The sequence below is a fragment of the Bos mutus genome, chromosome 10 (genome assembly GCF_027580195.1).
Source record: "Bos mutus isolate GX-2022 chromosome 10, NWIPB_WYAK_1.1, whole genome shotgun sequence".
In the NCBI taxonomy this organism is placed as follows: domain Eukaryota; kingdom Metazoa; phylum Chordata; class Mammalia; order Artiodactyla; family Bovidae; genus Bos; species Bos mutus.
In genome coordinates, this window is record NC_091626.1 from 26958512 (window position 1) to 26970800 (window position 12289).

General features: G+C 47.4%; 1 protein-coding gene across 15 annotated transcripts in view; it reads left to right on the top strand.

Moving 5' to 3' along the window:
- Positions 1-10471, top strand: part of SLC8A3 (solute carrier family 8 member A3) — a 168138-nt gene extending 157667 nt beyond the window's left edge. For 4 of the 15 annotated variants that reach the window (XM_070377636.1, XM_070377638.1, XM_070377637.1 and 1 more), the window contains 4 exons: positions 2168-2292; positions 2839-2938; positions 5750-6025; positions 8321-10454. In XM_070377636.1, coding sequence (XP_070233737.1) covers positions 2168-2292; positions 2839-2938; positions 5750-6025; positions 8321-8697 — 878 coding nt within the window. In that variant the 3' untranslated portion in view covers positions 8698-10454. Of the gene's footprint in view, positions 1-2167; positions 2293-2838; positions 2939-5749; positions 6026-8320 lie in introns of all 15 variants that reach the window. The other 11 variants (XM_070377646.1, XM_070377645.1, XM_070377643.1 and 8 more) reach the window with 10 other exon arrangements.
- Positions 10472-12289: the final 1818 nt, after the last annotated feature.

Genomic DNA, 12289 nt, shown 5'->3' on the forward strand with positions numbered 1-12289 from the left:
ATCAGAATAATTATGATCTTTAAGGCTTGAGACTTCTCACCCTCTCAAAAAATTAATTTGAATGTAAAGAAATGATCATTACAGAAGTAAGGCAGGAATTACTACCAAACCAAGATACTAAATCAGAATTTATTTAAAAGCATGTGAATAAATCATTAACAGATATATATATATATATATATATATATATATAGAGAGAGAGAGAGAGAGAGAGAGAGAGAGAGAGAGCAAGTACCTCTGTGGGGCTGTGGGAGATCCAAAGATAGAGGATTGGTTATTTGTCAAAGTGATTTCTGCAGAGAGCTAGATGGAAAAACTGACTGTCACCACAGGGTTGGACAGGTCAGTAGCTAGATCAATATCCTGCCAGATGGATACAGTGCTAGATTGATAGGTAGACAAGGGGTTAGACAGGTACATTTATAAGTCACTGGAGAGCTCATTATATTGGGATAAAGTTCTTGTGGCACATGTAAAGTATGACATGGGGGAAATGGGGAGGGAGGAGTGGAATAAAACTGTCTCTACTAGGATATGCATTGTAATATGGTCCCAAAGACCACAAGTAGAGGAAAAGAATGCCCCCCCCCCTTTTTTTGTAAAGAATCTACATATATATGTTTTTACAAAGGCTTTTATTCAGAGTGGCTTGCAGTCTGGCTTCTAGGATCACTGACTGCATAGCCAGAGTTATTTTCAGAATTACCTAATAAGAGGCTCATATGGACTAAATGAAGTCAGGCTGCAAGAGGGTATATGCTTAGAAATGTACAGGAGGACGTTGATCCATGAGAAGTAACTGTTTCCAAAAGTGGTCACCAACACTAGCGGGAGGACAGCACCACGGACAGCTCCCCACATCTGGGGATCGCCTTCTGCCTTTGGAGCCAGAAGCACTGAATACAGCAGCCAGCCCAGGAATCCACTGCACACTCTCTTACCAGTCTTCATTCAAAACAGCTTTAAAAATTCTTATATAAAACAGACCCTCTGGTTTACGATCTTTCCAGTAAATTATTTTCCTTACAACCTCGAGAGCTCACGTCTCACCCCTCACCATGCTTCACCAATTCCCAAGATAGAAAGAAAAGAAGACCTTCTTGTCCTCTGACCCATTTTGTCCTTGAGATTACTCAAGGACTAGAAAACTCCCCTGGGAGATTCACTGTGTGGAATAAAAGCAATTAAAGAGCCAAATAAAAGAATTAATTGCATGTAAGAATGTGGACTCGGATGGAAAGATGTTTAAACGAGCTCTGAAAGAAACAGACTGCCAAGAGCAATTTTCTAATCAAAGGGGAATAAAAAGATTCAATCTCTGTTTCACTTTAATCCAGAAAACACGTCTTCATGGTGAAGTGGTCTTAAAATGGACTCACCAGCTGAAGTGGAAAAAATTTATAACTGTTCAACCTGAGAAGGGATTGTAAATGAGTCAAGATACTGAGGGGCGACCGGGAATGCCTCAGAAAGAAAGAAAGGAAGAACTTTCTTTTTGTGTGTTTTTAAACAAGTATTGTATTTCAGAAGAAATGTGCCTGGTTCCTTAGAAATTCTAGGGCTCTTTCATTTAGAAATCATGACATTTTGGGGGAAGTCATCCAAGTTTCTCATTGTGAGGCTAATATTCACTAGTATGAAATGTAGATATTCCTGGAAACATCCTTTTTTGTCCCTTACAGAAGTTACAGTCCTAAGAATGTTGGAGACAGATGTTAATGTGAGCCAGTGGACATTCCCTTTGGTTGAAATGTGCTTCTGACCCCCAGGAACCTTTATATGAAGTAGCCATGCCAGTCATGCCCAACAGTTCAAAACTGTTAAAGGTCAAGAGATTTGGCTTTTGTTCCCAGCTCTTCAATATCTCATCAAATGTTTTGGGGCTTCCCTTGGTGCTGCTTCTCAGAAGGTCTTTGGGTCAGGTTCCCCTCAACACCCAAGCCAGGTATAAAATGTAAAGAGGAATGTTAAACTCAGAACATGCAAGGAACCCCTTCATGGTCTGTTTAGCAGCTTATAGAAAGAGGCACTAACAAGTACACAAAATCCCCGTCCTCAAGAGCTGTTTCCTGTATGCCCATTGCCAATGCCTAATACTCTGAGCTTTATTTAGACTTCCAGGGAATGGCAAATGTGCTAAAGCTCGTCTGGTTTTGTTTTGTTGCAGAGGTGACAGACAGGAAGCTGACTGTGGAAGAAGAAGAAGCCAAGAGGATAGCAGAAATGGGAAAGCCAATATTGGGTGAACACCCCAAACTAGAGGTCATCATCGAGGAGTCCTATGAGTTCAAGGTCAGGCCATACGTGAGATGTAACTGAATAACAGAATAATGAGGTGGGAGGTAGAAGACCAGCAGTTTTGTTCTAACGTCACCACTGAATACATAAAGTTGAAACTGCACAAATCACTTACCCACCCCAGTCTCAGTTTTCCCATTTGTAACATGGAACAGTGCTGGTCATTTGTAACTTAGGAACAGTGAGGAGATATTACAAGGCCTATGGAACAAATGAGCTATAATACCCCTAAAAGTATCATCACTATTTAATTATATTTTTAAAACAAATGTACTGAAATTCACTACCCCAGGTCTAGGTTTACTGACAGCATTAGTGTTATTCTCTATTGTATTGCTTTAAATATCCAATGTCAGCAGTCACAACCAAAGAAGAGGACAGTAGAAGGACTATGCCAGAGGATGCCCCCTGAGGCCATTTCATGCATAACTTTCAGAACCCACGTGGAGCCCCCCGGAGCGCAGAGTATCTTTCACCCCCACAAAGTGCCGGTTCTGAGCATTCTGACCTCACGGTTCCAAGTTTTAATCTCCCTGACAGACTACCGTGGACAAGCTGATTAGGAAGACAAACCTGGCCTTGGTCGTGGGGACCCATTCCTGGAGGGACCAGTTCATGGAGGCCATCACTGTCAGTGCAGGTAAGAGGGTCTCGAGATGGACACAGGCTTTGCTGGGAGGAGCAGGAAGCTCCAGAGAAGCAGGAACACAGACATGTCAACAGCTCACCCATCTCAGGAAGGGCCTCAGTGGCCAGCCTTCCCAGCTCTTACCCTGGATGTTTGTCTTTTCACTGGGTCACTTTGGAAGACAAACGTGGGGGTAACTAAAAAAGCATGGCTATCTCTGCTTTCAGACCCTGGTTCTGCTGTGTGAAGAGCTTCCCAGGTGGCGCTAGTGGTAAATAATCTACCTGCCCATGCAGGAGACGCCAGAGACGCGTGTTCAATCCCTGGGTTAGGAAGATCCCCTGGAGAAGGAAATGGCAACCCACTCCAGTATTCCTGCATGAAAAATCTCATGGACAGAGGAGCCTGGTGGGCTACAGTCCATGGGGTTGCAAAGAGCTGGACACGACTGTGCACACGTGCATGCTATGTGAACTCAGACAAGCTATCCTCCCTGTGTCTCAGTTTTGTCACCCAAAAAAGGAACTATTGCTACCTTACTTTCTCAGCGAAGAGAGTAGAAAGCTACAGAGCCTGGTACTAAATAGAAACTTAGGAAATCCTGGCTTTCATCATTCCATCGTCTTGTTAAGGCAGTCCTCCTTTTCTGTAAAATGGGAGACTATTCTGATTTAGATGTGCGGGTCTGAGGTTTGTAAAAACTCTGCATTGACTGACAGACCTCTGCTCTGGATGATTCCAGATTTCTCCTTGGCACTTAGTGACAGGTTTCCTCAGTGGGCACCCATAGCACAGCCAGCATCCCAGGGCCTACATGCAGCTTGGCATGGGAAGGGAGGGGTCTCATCACTCCCAGCAGTAGTGCCTCTCAGCGCCACAGAGGCCTTCTGTGCTGCCCAGCACTCCGGGCCTTGTCTCTTTTCATGAAGCTTTGTTGTCATAGCAACCCACCGGGTCACATCCCTGAGGTCCCAGCACCACAGCCAAAGTACAGACAGGAAGAGAGGGCCACTGCTGCTGTGTTCACTGCCCCACTTTTTCTATCGCCTGCTTCCAGACTCCCCCTCTTATGACCTTACTTTGCCCCTAAAGAGACAATGAGTAGATTATCAGCCACATAATCGAATGCCTTCCTTTTTCAAATGAGGGAACCAGGGTTCAGAAACAAAAAGGGATTGATGCCAGGTTCCAGAGTCTCTTCGTGGCAAAGATGCAATTGGAGCCCAAGTGCCCCGAATCCTGCTTCTACAGGTCATGTTGAAATATGACAGAGCTTGCCCTTGACTGAGCTGCAGCACATCCTCTCCTCCTGGACTGCTGAACGGGCAACTCTGCCCGAGTTTCCTGGTAAGGACAGACCAGGAACACCCAGCTCCGTCCCACAGCATATTTGGAGAATGACAAACCCGTACGCAAGGCAAGAAGCAGCGGTTAGAACCGGACATGGAACCAAGGACTGGTTCAAAATTGGGAAAGGAATACGTCAAGGCTGTATATTGTCACCCTGCTTATTTAATTTATATGCAGAGTACATCATGCAAAATGCTGGATGAAGCACAAGCTGGAATCAAGATTGCCGGGAGAAATATCAATAACCTCAGATATGCAGATGACACCACCCTTATGGCAGAAAGTGAAGAGGAACTAAAGAGCCTCTTGATGAAGGTGAAAGAGGAGTATGAAAAAACTGGCTTAAAACTCAACATTCAGAAAACGAAGATCATGGCATCTGGTCCCATCACTTCATGGCAAATAGATGGGGAAAAAGTGGAAACAGTGACAGATTTTTTTCCCTTGGTCTCCAAAATCATTGCAGATGGCAACTGCAGCCATGAAACTAAAAGACGCTTGCTTCTTGGAAGGAAAGCTATGACCAACCTAGAAAGCATATTAAAAAGCAGAGACACTGCTTTGTTAACAAAGGTCTGTATAGTCCAAGTTTTGGTTTTTCTAAGTAGTCAAATATGGTTGTGAGTGTTGGGCCATAAAGAAGACTGAGCGCTAAAAAGTTGATGCTTTCGAACTGTGGTGTTGGAGAAGACTCTTGAGAGTCCCTTGGACTGCAAGGAGATCCAACCAGTCAGTCTTAAAGGAAATAAACCCTGAATATTCATCGGAAGGACTGATACCAAAGCTGAAACTCCAATACTTGGCCACATGATGCGAAGAGCAGAATCATTGGAAAAGACCTATCAGCTGGAAAAGATTGAAGGCAGAAGAAGTGGGTGACCGAGGATGAGATGGTTGGATGGCATCACCAACTCAATGGACATGAATTTGAGCAAACTCCAGGAGATAGTGAAGGACAGCGGTTGGACTTGAGTTAGTGGCTGAACAACAACTGACTCCCCGGGATGCCCACATGATCTGGAATGACAGGTGTCTCACTGTGGATGGATAATGACCAGAACCACATGGTTATTGCAGCAGTCATGTCAGGAAAATTAGGAGCCCCGCGGGTGTCCAGTGAAGAGTGGGCTCACAGCTTCCGCTTTTCTTCACCTAAGCAACCCCATGCCTTCTCCATCTTCCCTCCTCTCCCCGCCACTGCCCTGTCCTTTTCACATTCCCACATTCCATCTCTTTCTCTTCTTTCTTGCTCCTCTGTTCCCTCTCTCCCACTCTCTCACTCTCCCTGCATTCAAATTGACTAGTGGGGCATCCCCATGCGTTTTCTCTTTCCCTCCTGTTTCGAGTGCCTGCACCAGCTGCCCAGGACACAGCTGGCATCTCTGTGCGGCCAGTGATGCTCCTGAGGTGGGTTGGACTTGACTTTCTCATGAATGAGGATCTGACCCCGCCGCCCGCTTTTCTTGCCTTCAGCAGGGGACGAGGATGAGGATGAGTCAGGCGAGGAGAGGCTGCCTTCCTGCTTTGACTACGTCATGCACTTCCTCACGGTCTTCTGGAAGGTGCTGTTTGCCTGTGTGCCCCCCACAGAGTACTGCCACGGCTGGGCCTGCTTCGTTGTCTCCATTCTCATCATCGGCATGCTCACCGCTATCATCGGGGACCTGGCCTCCCACTTCGGCTGCACCATTGGTCTCAAGGACTCGGTCACGGCTGTTATTTTTGTGGCATTTGGCACCTCGGTGCCAGGTGAGAGTGAGGGGGTCTTCGATTAGCAAAGGGAATGTTACCTGGATCAAATGAGCCCTCCAATTTGCCTCATTATCTTCCCTACCATCTCAGATCTGAGCTTAACAGAGCCTCTGCCTCTAAGATGCATGAAGGTCAACCCAAGGGACCCCTGCTACCATTAAGAATGATCGTTAACATTCCTTGAGCACTTCTGATGTGTCAGGTGGTATATATGCTAAGCAGCTTTCCTGTTTTAGCCCTGTAACCCTCACCCAAACCTTATTCAATAAGGAGAGTTATTATCCCCACTTGACAGATGAGGAAACTGAGGCCCAGAGAGGTTAAATCACTTGCTGAAGTCAGTGACCCATTTTCTTAACCTCCGCATCAGACGAATAGGCCATTTCCCTCTGGCTGCAGATGAGCCTGCTTGGAGAAGTGCAGAAGAAAGGCCCACAAGCCGCCTCTGCTTAGGACACCTGTAAATACCAAGTGTCTCCCAGCAGGACAGGTGAAGGAAGCTTCACAGGCTCTTGTCCTTCATATGATGAATCATATTTTTTTTATCTCATAAACACCTAGAGATGAACAGGAACAGATATGCCTTTATTCATTCGTTAGACATTCAAATGTTTGCTGAGCCTGATCCAGTTTTGTGCTGGTTGCCGGGACTGTAATGGGAAACAAGACAGACACACTTCGCTCTCTACATGAAGTTTATAATCTAGTGAGGGAGACCACATTCAACGATGATCAAATCATCTCAATAAGTTTGATGATGAAAAAGTACAGGCGCTGAGCAAGCATGGAACAGGGGGACCTCAGCTGGGCTGGGAAGGCAAGCAGGGGTAAGCCGGTAGAGAGGGTTAGCTACGTTAGCTCAGGTTCCTTACTTAGTTCAGATGGGGTCTCCAGGGTGTCTGAACCCCAAATTCCTACCAAGGAGGTGGCCTTCCAATTGTGGTAGGAAGACAGAGACAGCCCCTTCCTATGGAAAGGCTGGGCCAAATCTCATCAGACAGGACTCTGCTGGCTGGAAACCTTTCTTGTGCCAAGAAAGCATATACTTCTGGAGAGTAACTGAGTCTGCATCACACTCTGGAGAAGCCACTTCCCCAGACCCCAGCACAGACCAGTGGAATTATTTGTACATTAATGATGCAAAAGGTTTGGCTATCATGGGAATGCATGGAGTGGTAAGAAATTAAATGGATAATTGAGGGAAGGCTTTGTGGGAAAGATACCCTATGATTTACCTCTGTTCTCTGGGGCCTCGAGGAACTATCAGAGGGGAAGGGGCAGATATGGGTAAAAGGAACAGATGTGGGAAGAAGTTGCAGAGGATCAGAAGTTAAAAAAAGAAGAAGCAAGGTCACAGGCAAGAAAAGGCAAGAGGTTTTCTCGGGGACAATATTGGCAACAAGGAGGCAGGCTGGGCAAGGGAGAGCTTGGGGCTTGTCCAAGACCTCGAAGTGGGTGCAGAGAACAGCTGGCAGCATTAGGGGCTTTAAGGCGATGCTGTGGTCCACTCAGCTGATTTGTGGCTTTGGCTGAAGCTGTTTGGATGTTGGGTGAAGCTATGGAAAGGGCTCTCAGATGAAGGTTTTCAGGTCAAATCTCTTGCTAACTTACCTTGAGTAGATTCCTTGACCCTTATTTTTCCTAACTTGCCGAATAAAAGGGTGGCTGGCCATCCTTCCAGTGCCTACAATCCATACCAACATCTAAAGTCCAGTAGCCTTCAAGGCCCTGTGCTCTGCATGCTGATTGCGAATCCTGAGCCCTGTCATTCTTGAGCCCATGGATATCCCCATCATTAGTCCCTGCATCTCTCCATGTGTCCTCTGTCCCCATAAATCCACCCCTTAGCACAATGCTAAGCCCACAGGCTCAATCACAGTCTGTTTTGAAAGTAAATGTCGCACGTGACAGGGGCAATCAGGCACTTATTCTAAGCAGCTTCCCTGGATGTCAGAGTTCCCTGGGAGATATTATGGGAAAGCAAACCACCCCCTTACAGAAGAAGTAGTCAGAAGGGAACAATAAAAGCCACTCAGTAAATATCAGAACCAGAAGGACCCTTGGGAACCTTTCAGGCTCAGGCAGATTAGGAACAGGAAGCCCAGAGAAGTAAGGTGACCAGCCCAAGGCCACACAGTTTATTAACAGTGGAGCAGGGAGTAGCCCCCAGGCCCCTGCCTCCACTCCCAAGGCTCAGCCTGCTGGCCCCGGCTGCCTTTCGGCCTCTCTCCATGGAAGGCCCTCCGCATCTCAGCCTCCCCACCGGCTCTCACTGTCTCTGCCTCTTTCCAGATACGTTTGCCAGCAAAGCGGCTGCCATCCAGGACGTGTACGCAGACGCCTCCATCGGCAACGTCACGGGCAGCAACGCCGTCAACGTCTTCCTGGGCATTGGCCTGGCCTGGTCCGTGGCCGCCATCTACTGGGCCCTGCAGGGACAGGAGTTCCACGTGTCGGCCGGCACGCTGGCCTTCTCCGTCACCCTCTTCACCATCTTTGCATTTGTGTGCATCAGCGTGCTCTTGTACCGCCGGCGGCCCCACCTGGGCGGGGAGCTGGGCGGCCCTCGTGGCTGCAAGCTGGCCACGACTTGGCTCTTTGTGAGCCTGTGGCTTCTCTACATACTCTTTGCCACGCTGGAGGCCTACTGCTACATCAAGGGGTTCTGAGTCACAGAACGAGGCCTCCGGCTGGGCAGGCCTGCAACTTCTCCCCAGAGAAGGGTGCGTCCCCACCTGTGACCTCTGGGGGACGAGCCACACCCCAGAGAGGCAGCCTCAGGACCCGAGCCGCTGGAGCATCACTGGACTGGGCCCCGGGAGTGAACTGAAAGGGCAGAGTCCGTCCATCCAGTGGAACAGAGGAAACACCCACTTGGCAAAATATTTAATTCAATCCACACCGATGACAGCAACAGATCCACCTCCAGCCCGTCTCCCCGCCGTGTCCCTGACCCATAGCAAAGTCAGACCCTCTCGCCACCTTCTCTTCCACATTTCTTCTGACTGTTCCTTTGCTTTCTAACTTTCCTCGGGGGGCGGACAGGGTTTCTCCTGTCTGTCCAGTTTGACACATCATCCTCTCACTCCGCCCGTGAGGCGTGGAAATGAGTCCTGTCCCCGTGGCTGGCTCGGGGGTCTCTTTTCATTGTCGTCAGTATCATGGTTGCTTTCGTTTTCCCACCAGGTTTTGCTCATCGTTTGTCCACCTTGTCTTTTCTGAGGTTAGTGATGACGGTGCTGGGAAGGAGCTCAAGGTCTGAGTCGATGGGCAGAGGCCTGAACTTTCAGAAACACCCTTTCCCCCACTCTCCCCTGGGTAACAGCTGTCTCCTGCTCCATCGAGTTCCTGTTCCCTTTCTCCTTTTATCCTCTGCATTCTTGAATGGACTGTGGTGTCCGGGTGGTGGTTAAGTTCGCGCACCCGCGAGGGCAGTAAGAATGGGGACTGTGGCTGGAGCAGGAACAGCTTTATCTCAAGCTTCTGTCAAGATCCAGCTTACAACAAGACGTCCTTGTTCTCTTCCCTGCCCGAGCCTTTCAGATTCTGTCTGTCTCGTTGTATCAGTGTCTGGATGTTTATCCCTCTGCAGGAAGACCCACCGAGCGGTAGATAGGGGACGAAAATAGAAATAGAATATGATGACAGAGGGCAGCTAGGAAAGCAGAAGGGCTATATGCCTTCTAGAACATCTCTGGCTTTGTATCTGAGGCAGGAGAGAAGCGATGTCCACCTAGTGGGATCTGTCGGGAAAAGATTATATTGAAAATGTCTGATTCTGAGAGATGTCAGCTTCACCACTCCCTCACTTCCTAATGCACCAGACTAAGAGCTTTGACTGTATTTCTTGACTTCCTGCAAAAACTTAGAAGTTTATAAGAAAATGAGGGACTTCATGTCTCCTGGACTTGGGTCATGTTTGAAAGCATTTTCACAGGACAGGGATTAGAATTCCTCATCTCTCCCACATTCCTGCTTGGTTTTAAACCTCTTGAAGCTCTTTTTCCAGCCTGTGGGCTATTTCTTGCCCCAGTAGGAGGAATCTTAGCTGCCATAATTCCATGGAGCCTGGGTTTATAGAGAGATTGCCATGCCCTACAGACCTTTTCCCAACAAATTTTGAAAGGACCTGGCTTTAAAACACACACACACACACATCATCACCGAAAGACTGCCCACAGATCTTTAGGCTTTCTGCATTGACATAAATACATTTTTTAAGGGAAAAGAAGAAATGAAAAACACCTGTTTAATTTTAAACACATTTTTTAAGAAAACAAATAACTGAAAAAGAAACTGTGTTCATGTCATAAGCTATGTTGACAGTTGCCAGTGGAAATGTTGGGTTGGTTTAAAAAAAAAAAATAAAAGCTATACTTATATCTCTCTGAAGACAGCTTGCTTCTCCCCATGTTGCTTCAGGAAAAGGTCCAGGGGGCCACCTTGGGTTCCTTCTGGGGCTGTAGTGGTTGAGGTGAAAGTGTCGTCTCCTATTTGTATCTCCTGTTTGTATCTGTCATCTCTTCAGATGCCAGTGTGCCAAGCCTAGGATTTTTAAAGCAAAAAAAATTCTTCAGGGAAATGCCACCTGTCAAAATCTGGATTTTAAGAGGCTGGCGGACATGAGAGGTAGAGCCGTGATGATTAAAGGGGAAAGAGCTCTTGGTATCAGAAAGGCCTGCTGGGTCAGGGACTCCAGCTAGACAAACAGCATCCTGTGTTTATTACCAATGGGCACATCCATTCATTCATGTATTCATGACTCTTTCAACAAATGATTTTGAATACCATGTGTACCTTGAGATAGGTTCTGGTGCTGCAGTGAAGAGGAAGATAGAGTTTCTGACCTCAGGAAACTCATGGTCCAGGGTGGGAGGTAGAGCTTCTTTAACCGAGGCTCTTTGGGTTACAAGAAGCAGAAACCCATTAAAGTCATTCAAGAAATGAAGAGGGGCTCTACTTTGAAGCCCTGGTGGGGGCCTCTTGGGAACCCAAGGCAGGAACACGGCTGGCCACAGGGACCTGAAAGCCCTCAGGAACTGAGGGCACGTTCCGTGTCCCCCAAATCACGGCATGTCCCCCATCCTTGCTCCTTCTCCCTCGCAGGCCTATCCACCTCCTCCCTCTCCCGACGTGCTCTTGCTTTGCTCGTCTTGTACATGGTCTGGCATGGCCCTGACGCACTGCCATGACCTCACAACTCTGTTCCCTACAGCAACCTGGAACATCTCTTTGAAAGTCTGAATGCACATTCTCAATGGAGGAAACGGGGCCAATTTTTCATCAAAAGGGGCCATCCCCCAGAGGCAGAGTCCCGTCGAGATGGCAGGAGTGCCTGTGGCCTGGTTACTTGGTGTCGGGTGTCCACTCCTGGTCTGAACAGCTCAGGGAAGGAGACGAGGGTGGCCACCACCTTGTATGTACTGTCACCCTTTCCAAAAGTTAAGGGACGGGAAGAAGGCTTTGATGCACGTGAGCCATCAAGGTGGGAATAAGAAGTGCAGTTCTGCGCCGTGAGTAGCCAAAAGGTGGCACAGACAGAGCACCACGGGACACGATGGAAAGAAACACTGTTTCAGCCTGCAGGAATTGGAGGAGACTTCCCAGGAAATGGAATAGGTGGGTAACATCTTGGAAGAAGAATAAATAGTGACTTATCTTGGTGAGGGGGTTGGTGATGAAGAACATTTGAGAAGAAACAGCATGCTTGAAGTCATGGGGTGAATCAGGGCCTGGCAGAGTCATGGATTAGCAATAGTTGTTATGGCTAGAGGACAGCATTTAAAAGGACACACAAGAACACACAAAAAGCAGTCCAGGAAAAGGGTTTGGCTGCAAGGCTCGGTCATTTTTTTTGCCAGCCACAAAATTGACAGTGAAAAATGCCTGTTAGCCAATGAAACGGTAGATGCAGAATCATAAAATCCATTTGTCTCCATCTCTCCCCTTTCGTGAGTCATTTCTGGGTTATCCAGATGTTAGACTTTGTCAAGAGAGAAGCTGGGTTGAACCACAGAGACCTGGTTCAACCAGGTCTCAGGACTTGGTACTAGTTAAGATGCCACCACTAAGTAGCTCTATGCACTTGGGCCAGTCCACCTTCCTCCATTTCCTGAGCTACAAAAAAGTTTCAATATATGCCCTCTGAAGCTCAATACTTTCAGCTTTAACACTGGGATTCTAGAATATACATACATATATATCTATGATGTATCTCTGTGTGTGTGTGTAATTAAACTGTCCACCGACCTCATCTGATGG